An 18,148-nucleotide genomic window follows, 5' to 3' on the forward strand; every position below is an offset into this window, starting at 1 on the left:
TTTCACCAAGTTGGTTTCCTTACATCTTGTGTATTAAGATGATGTGTATATTGGGAAACAAATTTTTAAATGGTAAATCATCCATATCTAACAAAATGAGAAATTCTAATTCCATGTCCTCCTAAGTTAAAAATCCAGGATGTTTTAAGAGGCACTGAGTAATACAGCAGATTAATATAGTGGTAACCGTCAACCCAGTAAGTTTTCTTCTGTCTGAAGAGCAGAATCTTTCTTTTTCTTTTTTGTATGGGGAATAATCTCCTTCTCCTACCATTGTACCACACCTCCTATACAAACGACCTACCTACTCACAGTAGTAGACGTAAGACCTAGCAAGTGCTGAAAGGATTCCATCCCTCTTGTTATGGCGATGCATTTGAGGATATGCATGTGACCTAACCTGGGCCAATCAGAAGCCTGGTGGGAACTACTCTTGATTAGATGGACAACTGTGAGAATAAGGAAAGCTGAGAGAATTGGTCTCCTCCGGCAGATGGATGGATGTGAACTGGAAAAACAATACTGTTGGAATACACAAAATTGAATTTGAATTTAAGAACTATTTCAGGCCGGGCGCAGTGGCTGACACCTGTAACCCCAGTACTTTGGGAGGCCTGAGGTCGGGAGTTCAAGACCAGCCTGACCAACCAACATGGTGAAACCCCATCTCTACTAAAAATTAGCCAGGTGTGGTGGCACATGCCTACAATCCCAGCTACTCGGGAGGCTGAGGCAGGAGAATCGCTTGAACCCGGGAGGTGGAGGTTGCAGTGAGCCGAGATCGTGCCATTGCACTCCAGCCTGGGCAACAAGAGTGAAACTCTGTCTCAAAAAAAAAACAACAAAACAAAACAAAAAACTATTTCAACTGCTAGCTCATTTTTTTGTTTGAGAAACAAGAGGTTGGACTAGCAAAATAGACCCTGAGGGCCCATCATCCCCAGACTCTCAGTTCCTATAAAGAATAACTACTACCCTTTGCTTTCCCCGCCCCTCCACAAGAACACACTGGTGCACCACCCTTCTCCACATCTGGAGGAACAGATCTGATCTATCTCAATCCAGCAGAATCCATGTTTAACATTTATTACAACAAAGAATAGACCTAGAGGGAATTTGGGGTAAGAATGAGGGCCAGAGAGTTCTTAGTCTCTGTGGTTCATTACACAATTCCCACCGCCACCATTCAAGGAGTTAGGGATACTCCCAGAAATAAATGTGCTCCTTCTGCCCCTTATGCCACAGCCAGGGAATAAGGTAGGTCTTTTCAAGATAGAGGATCTAGGCCAAAAGAGAAAAATGCTAAGAAGAGAAAGGAAACACAGAAAAAAAGGACAGGCAAAAGCACCTCACTTTACAGTCTTCAGGTTCATATTTCAGATCCTTTTGCCTGCTTCAGTATCTTTGGTCAGAGGTTATTTAGCTATCTTGTTTTGAATAAAAAAAAATTTTGTAAACAATAAAAACCCTCAGGCCAGGCGCTGTGGCTCACACCTGTAATCCCAGCACTTTGGGAGGCCGAGGCCAGCGGATCACGAGGTCAGGAGATCGAGACCATCCTGGCTAACATGGTGAAACCCTGTCTCTACTAAAAAATACAAAAAAGTAGCTGGACGTGGTGGCGGGCGCCTGTAGTCCCAGCTACTTGGGAGGCTGAGGCAGGAGAATGGCATGAACCCAGGAGGCGGAGCTTGCAGTGAGCCGAGATCGCGCCACTGCACTCTAGCCTGGGCGACAGAGCGACACTCCGTCTCAAAAAAAACAAACAAAAAAAACAAACAAACAAACAATAAAAACCCTCAAAGAAAATGAAGACCAACACATCATATATAATATATATTACAGACTAGCCAACAGCAAATCAAGCTGTGAAGTTCTGCAGAGCTCATATGTGTTTAAAAGATAAAGCAAACTTGGGTCTCACCCGGCCCCCAGGCTCCAGTGCAGTGGCAGAATTACAGCTCACTGAAGCCTTGACCACTTGGGCTCAAGTGATCTTTGCACCTCAGCCTCCTGAGTAGCTGGGACTACAGGTGCCCACCACCATGCCCGGCTAATTTTTTTGGTAGAGATGGAATCTCATCATGCTGCCCAGGCTGGTTTTTAACTCCTGGGCTCAAGCAATCCACCCGCCTTGGCCTCCCAAGTTGCTAGGATTAAGGACATGAGCCACTGCGCCTGGCCTAAAGAAGTATTTAAGGGAAATTGGAAATTAGGATTGTATGACCCAGTGGGTAATACTCCATTTGCCCATTTTCAACATGTCGATAACCCTTTCTCTGTTAGCTACCATGTCACCATAAGCACAACTTTAACAGGGTTGTGATAGCCCTAGCATCACAAATAAGACCTGGCTCAAGGGTCTACCTGGAAACCAAGCAAGAAAAGCTCAGAATTTTGAAGGATTACAGACTGGCACCTTCCCCTGCCCGCACCTCCCATGTATATATCCCTCCAGACAGGATGGGAGAAGTAGAAAGGGCTTATTCCTAAAAACCAAAAAATCTAAGTTTATGCCAGGTGCAGTGGCTCACAAATGTAATCCCAGCACTTTGGGAGGCCGAGGTGGGCAGATCACCTGAGGTTGGGAGTTCAAGATTAGCCCGACTAACACGGAAAAACCCTGTCTCTACTAAAAATACAAAATTAGCTGGGCATGGTGGCGCATGCCTGTAATCCCAGCTACTTGGGAGGCTGAGGCAGGGGAATTGCTTGAACCCAGGAGACGGAGTTTGCAGTGAGCTGAGATCACACCATTGCACTCCAGCCTGGGCAACAAGAGCAAAACTCCATCTCAAAAAAAAACAAAAAACAAAAAACAACAACAAAAAACAAACCTGAACTTACTTCACTCCATAATCATGCGCAAGCATGCATGTATGCACTGCACACACAAAAACACACACGCAGATTGATTTAGATATTGAGTTTTATAGACCCAGCGTAATGTGATGACAGTTGATGTGTGAAGTCCAGTTCTCTGGAGCCAAACCTAAATCCTGCATACTGTTACTACCACCCTTACTGACTCTGGGTTCTACCCTGACCTTTCTAGTTGTCCTGGGTCCTTAAAATCTCTCATTTCCGCTCTATCAAAGGATGGGCCAGTAACTGCAGATGACTAAAGCTCAGTCCTCATTACATGTTTCAGTGTGGGGGAGGGATTTAAAGAGGACATCATGACAAAGAACAAAGAAGCCTGTTATGACAGGGAAAACAGGGCAACTGATGGTAAAATATAGTAGCTTAATGGGTTTACATTATTATAAAGTTTCTCTTTAGGCTGCTAAAACAACCAACAAATATAATACCTCCTTCTGTGCAGTGCTGGATCTGCTGCTGACTGATGTATCCCTGAGAATGCAAGGTAGGAATTCAAGTACACTTTTTAAATGTCCAAATTATGTATCATTTGCAGAGAATGGAATTGGCAGGTTGACACGTGCAAAAACCAAGGAAGCAAATAAATAAAACCACATTGCTCCAGAATTGGGTTTAAAAGAGCTTTAGGAACAGCATGGTTATGCCTGTTTCCCCTGACCCTGCTTACTTTGGCACCCAATGCTAGGGGTGATGTCTCTGGCTCTCTGTTCTTAAGACTAGACAGAAAAATATCCTACCCCACTTCTGAGACAGACTCTTTTATATCAAACAACAGCCTCTCTTGATTGGGTTAATAAATTTGGTTTCACGCTTTATTTCTGAAATTGAAAAAGAAAACATCATGTATGCCTCCTTCAACATAAAGCAAATCCACACCAAGACCACTTCACTATCCCAGAGCCTATAGCAGATAGTAGTTCTGGGGATGGTGTCTCACAGAAAGCAGCTGTGAACTCTATAGCAAAGTCTGAGGGCTTTGCTACTCCCACTCCCACCCTACCCTATCCCCAAAGCTCCCACATCATTCTAGACAAATCATGTATTAAGGTACATTTTGTTTCCTCCATCAGGAAGAGGCATGATGCTGTGAACTTCTAATCAAAGACATGCGGCAACTCCCAACTCCATTCTTGCTGACAAATGCCTACTCCTTAAAACTTTCCAATTGAGGAAGAAACCCTCCCCACCACCTCCAGCCCCACCAATTTAATCCTGGGACTCTGGGAGGAGGAGGCCTGTGAATGTTTTCTTTCAAAAGAAGTATGCTGGCTTTCCCAAGAGGTAGCAAGCTACTGAGCCTTTAGTGAACACCAGTTGGCTGATTCTCTGCATCCCTAAAATTCTTCCTTTTCAGGTTGGCTAACTCTCACTACTCACCAGATCTGATAATACAGACTGACTTAGACTCTTGAAGGTAACTGGAGTCCCTTATTCTTCTTCAAGTTACAGAAGTGCTCCATTTGCCACTTTAAGTTATAAATATGTCCCCTGAGGTGCTGAACAATAGTCTCGAGTACACGTGGTTATGGAGAAGAAAACCAAATACGTGAATATGGAATCACTTTCAGATGCCAGTGAGAGGCGGCAGACAAGACTCCAAAACAGGATGAGATGAACCCTATGCCATCTCCACTGCTGTCTTACTACAGCCACCCATAAACTGGACATGGAGCCCAGAACCCTTAGACAGTTGCTGGCCCTAGATAATTTAGCAGCAGAGAGGTACAAGAAGGAAAATAGTTGCGCATTTTCACTACATCTTGTATCTTCCCTCTTAATATTTCAGTGCCATAAATGACCTGTCAGAAAATACAACAGTTTACTACTTTAAAACCTCCCTTGTCTCACAACCAAGTGAACACAGAAACAAAAGGGATAAGGGAAAGTATTCCACATCTGCTCATCAGGTAGTGCTTTCCTGACTTCCGCTCAGAGTTCTGAGCACCACCAGGTATTCCAGACAGGTGAGGTTCCAAAACGTGTACAAAACATCCCACAGCCCCCGAAAACACCAATAAGATGAAAATGTTGAAGGACTACCCAATGATTACATAGAACTAAGTCATAAAAAGTCTAAGAAGGTAAACAATTTCCAACGCAAATAACCTTGTAGAGCTGTGTGAAGATGTTAGGTGTAACTCCAAATAACTAGTTGTAGTTGGGAAGCTTCTAAACAAAGCAGCATAAAAGCAGGGAAAACATCTTGATTTGAGTTTGGGGAATGTCCCTAAATTGTGGCTCAGGTGGCCTGGGGACTCAAGTGTGAGGAAACAAAATGAGGCTAGTACCCAAAGTAACAAAGGCAGTTTCAGATGGGCAGATAAGTATAAAAGGAATCCTCTGCCTCCAAAAGACTGGATTACATGAGAAGTAGGCCTATTTTAAAAGAAAAAATGTTCATAATATTTTAAGCTGAGATAAGGCAAATGACATCATTTTCAAAAATGACATATTTGCGTGTAAATGCAAGAGAAGTAAAGGATAAAAAGCCTGAATTCCCGTGGGTGGTGGCAATACATTATCCAGCCAGGCAGCATAAAAATGCAATGAGGAAAATCTTGTTTGGGGCTTTGTATTTGAGGAAAGGGGAAGCTTATTTTCTCAAATAGGGAGGGGGTGCAAGCATTTGATTCAACATTCAACCATCAAAACCAAGAATCACCAGTATCTTAGCTACCACTTCCTCTACTACTCGTCCTGAAAATCTATGCACCAGAATCATTATTAAAGGACAACTGGGGATTTTTTCGGATGCAATTTTTTCAACAAATCATCCAAAATATTTTAAAAAACCTTTTATACACATTGTCTAATTATAATGTCAAAATCATGTGCTACAATTACTTCTGAAGACATAGCACCCTCAAACATACTCTTAATACAGAATACATAAAACTCAGACTTTTTTTTTTTTTTTTGAGACAGCGTTTCACTCTTGTTGCCCAGGCTGGAGTGCAGTGGCACGATCCTGGCTCACCGCAACCTCCACCTCCCAGGTTCAAGCCATTCTCCTGCCTCAGCCTCCCGAGTAGCTGGGATTACAGGCATGTGCCACCATGCCCAGCTAATTTGTATTTTTAGTAGAGACAGGGTTTCTTCATGTTGGTCAGGCTAGTCTTGAACTCCCAACCTCAGGTGATCCACCCACTTTGGCCTCCCAAAATGCTGGGATTACAGGCGTGAGCCACGGCACCCGGCCTAAAAGTCAGAATTTTTAATACTAATTTAAAATTGAGTCTATCAAGATAATTCATGTATACATAATTTGCTACGTAGGATACTTTTCCCCTCAAAAAAAGAAAGCGTATTCTCAATTATAGAGTATCTCAAAAACAGCTCAAAACAATTATTTTAGTTATTTTCATGTATTTAGAACCCAAGATAAATTATGTACTACTTGAATTGGTTACGATACAGGCATCTAACAATTATGTCTCCCTGTAGCAAGATGAAATAAATATGAGGAACTAAGAAATGTGTTTCTCTTCTAATAGATAGCAAATGACTGCTTCACATTAGACCCAAAAAATTCCTTGAAAATAATAGCTGCAACCCAAGCCAGCCAGGTAATATCCACCATTCTGGTAGGTTTACATGCATTATTCACTTAAATTCTATCAACAACCTACTGAGGTAGGTATTATTCTTGTATAGATAAGAGATTCAGAAGGCGGGTGTAGTGTGAGCACCTGTAATCCCAACACTTTGGGACGCCGAGGCAGGGGCATCACTTGAGCCCATGAGTTTGAGACCGGCCTGGCCAACATGGTGAGACCCCATCTTTACAAAAAATTTAAAAATTAGTCCAAGTGCTTTGGGGCACACCTATAATGAGCATTTTGGGAGGCCAAGTGGATCGCTTGAGCTCGGTAGTTCGAAACCAGCCTGAGAAACAAAGCAAAACCCCATCTCTCTATAAAAAAAATACAAACTCTTGACCAGACACCGTGATGCACGCCTGTGGTCCCAGCTACCTGAGAGACTAAGGTGGAAGGACTGCTCAAGCCCAGGAGGTTGAGGCTGCGCTGAGCCGTGACTGCGCCGCTTCATTCCAGCCTGGGCGACAGAGCAAGATCCTGTCTTTAAAAAAAAAGAAAGAAATATAAGAAAAAAACATTCAGAGGGATGATGGTTTTCAAGGTGAGGTGTAAAAACACATTTATTTGAATTTAAAAAGAAAGTAACATTTTTTTCTGTCTTAAAAAATATATTGGTAAGATATGCTGAAATCTTTAATATATCTATTTTCTCAACTCTTTCTAAATAAATTGGATGGAACAAGGTACCCAAAGGAATGAGTAACAAACATAATCAACAGTCATTTGATACATCTTGAAGAGCTTCTATTACAAATCAGGAAGCTTCCAATTCTTCACTTTTGATAAACCTGGAGATTCTAATCAAGTTACTAGTTTTGTATCGGTAAAAATGTTTAACAAATGATTGAATAAACAAATAAAGGAGGAAGAATAGATCAATCCATGCGAAGAATTCAAAATAATTTATATAGATACCCTGGCTTCAAGGAGGTATAGCCACCCTCTCCTTAGTTGTGGGCTATGCATATTCCTTCCAAGGAGTACAGAATGAAAAGTTCGGGAAAGAGCAACTTTACAGTGGAGAAAAGCTAAAAATATTATCTCAGGCAGGTGATGAAAGGTTTCCCATCAACAGAGATAAGCCACACCGATAGTAAATACTTCAGATATGACATAATGAAAATGGCACATTACTTCTCTGGTCTTTCTTCCCCAAACCTATAACCCTAGACTAATCATGAGAAAACACATAAGAAAAATCTCAGCTGGGGGACATTGTACAAAATACCTGATCAGTACCCCCCAAAATTGTCATCAACAACAAGAAAATTTATAATCAAGAGTTGCTTAATAGCTAGGTATGGTAGCGTATACCTATAGTCACAGCTACTTGGGAGGCTGAGGTGAAAGGCTCACTTGAGCCCAGGAGGTCAAGGGTGCAGTGACCTGTGATCATACCGCTGCACACCAGTCTGGGTGACGGGAAGACACTGTCTCAAAGACGAGAGACAGAGAGACAGACGGAGACAGAGAGAGAGAGAGAGAGAGAGACAGAGAGAGAGAGGAGTTGCCCATGAAGACATGACTATTAAATATAATGTGATGAGCAGAGCGCAGTGGCTCATGCCTATAATCCCAGCGCTTTGGGAGGCCAAGTGGGGAGGACTGCTTGAGGCCAGGAGTTTGAGACCAGCTGGGCAGCTTAGTGAGACCCCATCTCTACAAAAAATTTAAATACATATACGTATACACACACATATAGATATAGATATATATTTATATATATGAAATATTTTGGAGCAAAATGACGACAGGTAAAAACAAAGGAAATGTGAAAGCGTATGGACTTCAGTTAGTTATAATGAATTAACATTGTTTATTAACTGTAACCAATGAATGACACTAATGTTAGATGGTAATAAAGAACCAGAGTAGAACTAGGATAAGGTAAAAGTAGGGATTCAGGCTTGAAAATCTATTCCTAAGTAAACATAGGGAAATGAGAATCATATACATTATTGTTTAGTAAATACAGCTCTTCAAAATGATGCATACATATTTCTTAAAGCTGTAGCTGAAGACAAAGCAACTGAATATAAGAAAGATGATTTTTTACATGTTAAAAGACAATACGTAATTTTATTTTACTAGGGGCAAAGACAATAAGGAGATTAAGAATAACTCCAAAACAGATTCCTCCTTACCTCACATTCTGAGTTGGATTCCACCTTTCAGAAGGCAGTTCTCCACTCTGTGGGTCATCTACAGGCGGATGAAGAATTGAAATGCATACATCTCCATTCTATGAGACACAAACATTACATTCATTAAATACTCAAAAAGTGATGTACAAAAAGGGACATCGGTTCTAAAGTTTCCTTTATTCCTAGAAACTGTTTTTTCATCAAAGGAGAAAACAATTCTGCTTTTTATGTTCAACATCAAAGATAAATAATAATTAAGCATTTTAAAAATACAATATTTATTTTGACCAATCTCCAAGGTATATTTTCTAGTGAGAAGACTTACTATTCCTATAGTACGATCCTGATAAAAAATTGACTGAGGCTGGGCGCGGTGTCTCACGCCTGTAATCCTTGCACTTTGGGAAGCCAAGGCGGGTGGATCACCTGAGGTCAGGAGTTTGAGACCAGCATGGCGAAACCCCATCTCTACTAAAAATACAAAAATTGGCTGGGCGCGGTGGCTCACGCCTGTAATCCCAGCACTTTGGGAGACCAAGGTGGGCAGATCACAAGGTCAGGAGTTCGAGACCAGCCTGAGCAACATGGTGAAACCCCGCCTCTACTAAAAAATACAAAAATTAGCCAGGCATGGTAGCAGGCCCCTGTAATCCCAGCTACTCAGGAGGCTGGGGCAAGAGAATCGCTTGAACCTGGGAGGTGGGGATTGCAGGGAGCCAAGATTGTGCCAATGCACTCCATCCTGGGCAACAGAGGGAGACTCCGTCTCAAAAAAACAAAAACAAAAGACAAAAATTAGCCGGGCGTGGTGGCGTGCGCCTGTAATCCCAGCTACTCAGGAGGCTGAGGCAGGAGAATCGCTTGAACCCGGGAGGCGGAGGTTGCAGTGAGCCAGGATAGTGCTCCAGCCTGGGCAACACAATGAGACTCCACCTTAAAAAAAAAAAGACAAACATAATAAATCAAGATTCAATTGCCTTAGAAGCAGCCAAATATATATCCCTTTGTTTTCAGATATATCTGTGTACCTAGAGTACATAAAAAGGAAGAAAAAATATCTAACCTTGCTTAGTATCTACTCAGATAGATGCTACGTCAATAACCATGGCTTATATAAACCAAAAATATGCCTCGCAGCAAATGTTAACATCCTCAAGATATAGTTAGAATGACTTCCCACTATGGCTATTATATTTTGCTTCATAAACTTACACAACTTAATCCACAAGTACATTTAGATTAATTCATACACATATGGATTGCCTACCATATGCAATACAGAACACAATTCAATAGAAAAGATAAAGTTAGGTAAAATACAGTGACTTATCTCTTGGGACTTAGCCTAACATGGAAGGTAAGATTTATTTATTTATTTAATTTCTTTCTGACTTTAGAGATGAGAGTCTCACTATGTTACCTAGGCTGTAGCGCAGTGATTATGCATAAGACAACCATGGTGCACTGCAGCCACTAACTCCTGGCCTCAAGTGATCCTCACACCTCAGTAGTCCCATAGCTGGGACTCTACGGTGTGCTACTACACACGACTTAAGATTTATATTTTAAAAAAAACTGGAGGTATAACTATATAAAGTACAAAAATCTTACATATACAACCCAAATTTAGACAAACAGAAACTATATGAATATATATGTAACCATTATCAATATAAAATATTTTTAAAATAAAATACAAAATATTATATTCTAAAACACTGCCTTATGGTTAGATACCATAAGGCATGTAAAAAGTTACTACAGAAAAAAGGAGAGGCCAGGCATGGTGGCTCACACCTGTAATCCCGGCACTTTGGGAGGCTGAGGCAGGCAGATCACAAGGTCAGGAGTTCGAGACCAGCCTGGCCAATATGATGAAACCCCATCTCTACTAAAAATACAAAAACTAGCTGGGTGTGGTGACACCTGTAATCCCAGCTACTCAGGAGGCTGAGGCAGGAGAATCCCTTGAACCCAGGAGGCAGAGGTTGCAGTGAGCTGAGATCACGCCACTGCACTCCAGCCTGGGCCGCAGAGCGAGACTCCATCTCAAAAAACAAAAACAAAAACAAGAGAGCCAGGCGTGGTGGCTCACACCTGTAATCTCAGCACTTTGGGAAGCCAAGGCGGGCAGATCACCTGAGGTCAGGAGTTCAAGACCCGCCTGACCAACATGGAGAAACCCCATCTCTACTAAAAATACAAAATTAGCCAGGCGTGGTGGTGCATGCCTGTAATCCTAGCTACTCGGGAGGCTGAGGCAGGAGAATCACTTGAACCTGGGAGGTGGAGGTTGTGGTGAACCGAGACTGCTCCATTGTACTCCAGCTTGGGCAACAAGACCAAAACTCCATCTCAAAAAAAAAAAGAAAAGAAAAGAAAAGAGAAACTTGGTATATTTGGGCAGTGAATGCATGGGAGGTGGGGTGGAGGATAAAAGGCTTTGTCGTTGAGGAAGCTTTGAGATGAGCTTTCCTTTAATAATAACAATTTAAACAACCTATGGGAAATGTAGAAATGAGTTTTTCTGGCCAGGTGCAGTGGCTCACGCCTGTAAACCCAGCACTTTGGGAGGCCGAGGCGAGCAGATCACTTAAGGTCAGGAGTTCGAGACCAGCCTGACCAATATGATGAAATCCCATCTCTACTAAAAACACAAAAATTAGCTGGGCGTGGTGGCACACACCTGTAATCCCAGCTACTCAGGAGGCTGAGACAGGAGAATCAATCGCTTGAACCCGGGAGGGCGGAGGTTGCGGTGAGCCAAGATCACGCCACTGTACTGTAGCCTGGGCAACAAAAGCGAAACTCTGTCTCAAAAAAAAAGAGTTTTTCTGAATCCCAGGACTTTGGGAGGCCGAGGCTGGCAGATCATGAGGTCAGGAGATCGAGACCATCCTGATTAATACAGTGAAACCCCGTCTCTACTAAAATACAAAATATTAGCTGGGCGTGATGGTGGGCGCCTGTAGTCCCAGCTACTCGGGAGGCTGAGGCAGGAGAATAGCGTGAACCTGGGAGGCGGAACTTGGAGTGAACCGAGATCGCGCCACTGCACTCCAGCCTGGGCGACAGAGTGAGACTCTGCCTCGAAAAAAAAAAAAGGAGTTTTTCAGGAGAAATAAGCCAACACTATAAATAGTAGAATAAAATATGCTTGGGTACTTGTATTTGTTTTCTATTGCTACGGTAATAAAATACCATAAACTTGGTGTAAACACCACAAACTTACAATTTTACATTTCTGTAAGTCAAAGTCTATCATGTCTCTCACAGGACTAAAATCAATGTGTTGACAGCACTGCATTCCCTTCTAGAGGCTCTAAGGAAAAGCCCCTTTCCTTGCCCTTTCTAGCTACTAAAGGCCAATCTTTTCCCTTGGACTTCTTCTATTTTTAAAAAAATGTCAATGTTTCATTTTTCTGGGTCTTTCTTCCAAAGTCATATCTATTCTAACTAATTTTATGCCTCCCTCTTCCACTATTAAGGACCCTTGTGATTACATTCGGCTCCCCTGGATTATCCAGAATAATCTCCCTATTTTAAGGTCACCTGATTAACAACTTTAACTTCTCTCTGAAATATAACCTAACATTCACAGGTTCCAGGGATTAGCATGTGAACATTTTGGGGGAACCATTATTCTACCTACCTCAGTAGTAAACAGCCTCGTTTTGATGAAGAATAGAGCATAAAAATTAGGCCACGCAGTTGGACACGGTGGCTCACGCCTGTAATCCCAGCACTTTGGGAGGCCAAGGTGGGTGGATCATGAGGTCAGGAGATCGAGACCATCCTGGCTAACATGGTGAAACCCCGTCTCTACTAAAAATACAAAAAAAATTAGCCAGGCGTTGTGGAGGGCGCCTGTAGTCCCAGCTACTCAGGAGGCTGAGGCAAGAGAATGGTGTGAACCCAGGAGGCGGAGCTTGCAGTGAGCTGAGATCGCGCCACAGCCTGGGCGACAGAGCGAGACTCTGTCTCAAAAAAAAAAAAAAAATTAGGCCACAGAAGTGTGCTACTTGGTTCAGAGCGTAATATATATTTAAAAAACAAACAAACAAAAAAAACACAACCTTCTTAGTAGTGGAATGAACTGAACAGATTTGCATTTCAAAATGACATATTAGAAAATAGGCATCCAAATTGACACAGACAATGGATTTGACAAAATCTAACACTCTTTCATGATAAAAACAATCAGAAAGCTATGAATAGATGGGAATTATCTTAACATCATAAAGGGCATTTATTAAAAACCCACAGTTGCCAGGCACGGTGGCTCACGCCTGTAACCCCCAGGACTTTGGAAGGCCAAGGCGGGCAGATCACCAGGTCAGGAGATCAAGACCATCCTGGCTAACATGGTGAAACCCCGTCTCTACTAAAAATACAAAAAAAAAAAAATAGCCAGGCATGGCACGGCGCCGGTAGTCCCAGATACTCAGAAGGCTGAGGCAGGAGAATCGCTTGAACCCAGGAGGCAGAGGTTGCAGTGAGCCAAGATCGTACTACTGCACTCCAGCCTGGGCAACAGAGTAAGACTCTGTCTAAAAAAAAAACCAAAAAAACCCACAGCTAACATCATACTCAGTGGTGACAATGGTGAAAGACTAAAAGCTTTACTCCCAAGATCAGGAGCTTGACAAGGATGCCTGCTTTCACCACTGCTATTTAACACTGTACTGGAAATTTCTAACCAGAGTATTTAGACAGGAAAAGAAAAAAAGGAAACTGAGTTGAAGGGGAGAAAAGCATCTTTATACACAGATGACATGATCCTATATAAGAAAGCTACAAAAGCTAATAAATTCAGGAAAGTTATAGGATACATAATCAAAACTCAGTCACTTTTATTTTTATAAACTAGCAAAAATAACCTAATAGGATATTATGAAAACAACTCCATTGATAATTGTCATTTAAAAGAATAGATCTGGCCAGGTGGGGTGACTCACACCTGTAATCCCAGCACTTTGGGGGGCCGGGGCTGGCAGATCACTTGAGGCCAGGAGTTCGAGACCATCCTGGCCAACATGGTGAAACCCCGTCTCCACAAAAATACAAAAAATTCGCCAGACATGGTGGCTCATGCCTGTAATCCCAGCTGGTCAGCAGGCTGAGGCAGGAGAATCGCTTGAACCCGGGAGGCAGAGGTTACAGTGAGCTGAGTACAAGCCACTGCACTCCAGCCTGGGCGATAAAGTGAGACTGCATCTCAAAAAAAAAAAAAAAAAAAAAAAGAGAGAGAGAGAGAATAAATCTAGTCATGGAAAGGAAAAGACTTGTACGTTGAAAACTACAAAACGGTGCTCAAAGAAATTTTAAAAGACCTGAAAAAATGTAGGGTTATGATGTTAAGATGGTTCTATTCCCCAGTTTGATCTACAGATTCATTCAACACAATCCTTATCAAATCCTACCTTCCCATTTTACAGTTATTGACAGGGTAATCCTAAAATTTATATAGCAATTTAAGGGACCCAAAGAGCCAAAAGAATTTGGAAAAAGAAAAAGTTGGAGGATTCACACTTCCTAATTTTAAAAATTACTACAAAGACAACAATGTTGTTCAGTACTGGCATAATGACAGACATATAAACCAATGGAACATAATTTAGAATTGAGAGTCCAGAAATAATCCAATACATTGATGGCCAATTGATTTTGACAAGGATGCCAAGTCCATTCAATGGGGAAAAAACAGACTCTTCAATAAATGGTGGTGGGACAACTGGATTTCTACAAACAAAAAAATGCAACTGAACTCCTGCCTCATGTCATATACAAAAATTAACTGAAAATAGATCAAAGACTTGGAAATAACTGCACTTCATTAAAATGGAAAACTTTTATGCATCTAAAGGACATTATCAAGAAAGTGAAAAGGCAACCTATAGAATGGGAGAAAACATCTGCAAATCATATATCTGATAAGGGTTTAATATGTATAATATATAAGGAATTCCTAAAACTCAGTAACAAAAAGATATCCATTTCAATAATAGGGAAGGCCAGGTGCAGTGGCTCATGCCTATAATTCCACCACTGTGGGAGGCTGAATGGGGAGGACTGCTTGAGGGCAGGAGTTCAAGACCAGCCTGGGTGACATAAAAAGACAAGGTCTCACTTTGTCTCTCAGGCTGGAGTGCAGTGGTGCAATCTCAGCTTACTGCAGCCACTACCTCCCAGGCTCAAGTGATTCTTCCACTTCAGCTTCCCAAGTAGCTGGGACCACAGATGACAGCCAGCAAACCTGGATAATTTTTTAATTTTTTTTATAGTGATGGAGTTGCACTGTTACTCAGGATTGTCCTGACTCCTGAGCTCAAGCAATCCTTCCACCTTGGACACACAAACTGCTGAGATTACAGGTGTGAGCCACCACACCTGCCCCCGCCACCCCCCCAAAATTTTACTAGTCAGGTGTGGTGGCACACACTTGTAGTCCCAGCTACTTGGGAGGCGGACGTGGGAGGACTGCTTGGGCCCAGGAGTTTGAGGCTGCAGTTAGCCATGATTGGGCCACTCCAGCCTGGGCAACACAGCAAGACCCCATTCCCCAAAAATAAATGAAAAATAAAAAATGAGCTAGGACAGACCTTTCTCCAAAGAAGATATACAAATGGCCAATAAGCACATGAAAAGATGCTCAACATAAACCATGTGGGTAATGCAAAGCAAAACCACAATGAGCTACCACTTCACACCCACTTAGGATAGCCATATTTTGTCCTATTTTTTTAAAATACAGAGATGGTGATCTTGCTGTGTTGCCTAGGCTGGTCTCAAACTCCTAGCCTCAAGCAATCCTCCTGCCTTGGCCTTTAAAAGTGCTGAAATTACAGATGTGAGCCACTGCACCTAGCCTTTTTTTTAAAAAAGGAAAATAACAAGTGTTGGTAAGGATGTAAAGAAACTGGAACACACACACACTGCTGGTGGGAATGTAAACAGTTCAGCTGCTATGGGAAAAAATTTGGCAGTCCATTTAAAAGATGGCTGGGCACAGTGGCTCACATGCCTGTAATCCCAGCACTAACGGGAAAATAGGTTTAAAAAAAAAAGAAAAAAGAAGGAAGAAAAAGTCAGCTGGGTGCAGTGGCTCACACCTGTAATCCCAGCACTTTGGGAGGCCAAGGCATGTGAATCACTTGATGCCAGGAGTTCTAGATCAGCCTGGCCAATATGGCAAAATCCCGTCTCTACTAAAAATACAAAAAATAGCTGGGCGTGGTGGTGCACACCTGTAATCCCAGCTATTTGGGTGGTTGAGGCATGAGAATAGCTTGGGGCCAGGAGCAGAGGTTGCAGTGAACTGACACTGCATCCCAGCCTGGGCAACAGAGCGAGACTCTGTCTCAAAAAATAAATAAATAAAAAGTTAAACATAGAATTCCCATTTAACCCCACAATTCCACTCCTAAGTATGTAACCCAAAGAACTAAAAACAGGTACTCAAAAACTACATGCATGTTCAGAGCAGTACTATTCACATATACAAAAGGGAGAAACAATCCAAATGTGTCCATCAAAAGATGAATGCAGAAACAAATTGTGGTATATCTATATAATGCAATATTCTTCAGCCATGAAGAGGAATGAAGTACTGATACATACTACAACGTGGATGAACCTCCAAAATATTGTGCTGAGTGAAACAAGCCACACACAAAATGTCACATACTATATGATGCTATTTATACTAAATATCTGCAATATGTAAATCTATAGAGACAGAAAGCAGATGAGTGGTTGCCAGAGATTGAGGGAACATGGGAACGGCAAGAAATTACTTCATATGTAGTGTATTTTAAGTTGGAGTGATGGAAACGCTTTACCACTACATAGAGGTATTAATAGTTGTACAACATTATGAACGTACTGAATGCTATTAATTGATTATTTATTTATTTATTTATGAATGAAGGATACAGTCTTGCTCTGTCACCCAGGCTGCTGCAGTAGCATGATTATAGCTCACTGCAACTTCAAACTCTTGGGCTCAAAGGATCTCCCTGCAAATTGCTTACTTTAAATAATGGTTAATTTTATGTATGTGAATTTCATCTCAATAAATTCTTTTTTTTTTAATGAGGAAGTTATTGGACTCTAGAATGGGGATTCTAAAAGATAAAATGAAGAATTATCTAGCCTACACCCCATCCAAATCCAATTAAATAAAAATTTCCAGGATTCTTTTTAATAACTTCTCCACATGATTCTGATATATGGCCAAATCTGGGCATGTCAATACTTAGGAAACATTTTCCCTATACCTTAAAATGTTAAGAGAAAATGGATAAGATCTGTAAATCCAAGAATTACATAAATATGCATAAAATCCTGCTTGTGACAAGTTATTTACAAACCAGAGCTCAGCTCTGAAAAGTACAAATTTAGAGGCCTAAATATTAACATATTCTAAATGATGGCTAATGTACCATATAGATAAACCTATAATGTATATCCCCATAGAGCAACTTATAAAAAGCTCCATACTGTGTTCTACAACACACTAGTAACTATTAATAAAATAATCAGCAATTTTTTTCTCTGAACTTTCCCCTCAATTTTGTAATGAACCCAAAACTGCTCTAAAAATTAATGTCTATTATAAAAAATGTTTAGGTACTAATGAACAGTGAAATTCTATGTGTTGCCATATCTGTGAAGTCTGTAGTAAAGAAAGTGTTATATGAACTCTCATTGTAATACAGTTTGTGAAAAATATGGTGCTCATTGGTTGTCTACTTTTTAACAATATGACCAGAATGTAACCAGTAACATATATATTAAGGCTCACTAAACACAGTGCAAAGCAGAAAGGAAATAGACTGTGCAGTACAATCACTGATGACAAATTCCTATCAAATTTCCTTAGTCTTCCTAGTTTTCCCTTGATACTAATGAATTTCACAAATATGGTAATGATGAAAATATAAATATATATATATACACACACACATACATATACACAGTTCACTGCAGCCTCAACCTTCTAGGCTCAAGTGACCCTCCCACCTCAGCCTTCCAAGTAGCTGGGACTACAGGCATGTGCCACTATGCCTGGTGAACTTGCCTCAGCCTCCCAAAGTGCTGGGATTATAGGCATAAGCCACTGTGCCCAGCCAACAACAACAAAAAGTTTTGCAGCTTTAACTCAAGGAGAAGACAATTTTAAAATAAATCCACTCATGTAACACAACAGTTATTTACAACTTTTGGGGGCTGCAGTAATATATCTATACATTTATTTAATAAACTGTGACCACAGCGCTTGTCTTTTGATTTATTTATTTTTTGAGACAGGAGTCTCGCTCTGTTGCCCAGGCTGGAGTGCAGTGGCGCAATCTTGGCTCACTGCAACCTCCGCCTCCTGGGTTCAAGAGATTCTCACACCTCAGCCTCCCGAGCAACTGGGATTACAGGTGTGCGCCACCATGCCCAGCTAATTTTTTCTATTTTTAGTAGAGGTGGGATTTCACTGTGTTGGCCAGGCTAGTCTTGAACTCCTGGCCT

General features: G+C 41.4%; 1 protein-coding gene across 2 annotated transcripts in view; it reads right to left on the reverse strand.

Annotated features, from left to right (window-relative positions):
- UBE2R2 (ubiquitin conjugating enzyme E2 R2) overlaps positions 1-18,148 on the reverse strand; it is a 108,129-nt gene that overhangs the window by 11,707 nt on the left and 78,274 nt on the right. For both annotated transcript variants that reach the window (XM_055293927.2, XM_055293926.2), the window contains exon 3: positions 8,627-8,724. In XM_055293927.2, coding sequence (XP_055149902.1) covers positions 8,627-8,724 — 98 coding nt within the window. The remainder of the gene's footprint in view (positions 1-8,626; positions 8,725-18,148) is intronic.

This window comes from Symphalangus syndactylus, chromosome 9, assembly GCF_028878055.3.
Source record: "Symphalangus syndactylus isolate Jambi chromosome 9, NHGRI_mSymSyn1-v2.1_pri, whole genome shotgun sequence".
Classification (NCBI taxonomy): Eukaryota; Metazoa; Chordata; class Mammalia; order Primates; family Hylobatidae; genus Symphalangus; species Symphalangus syndactylus.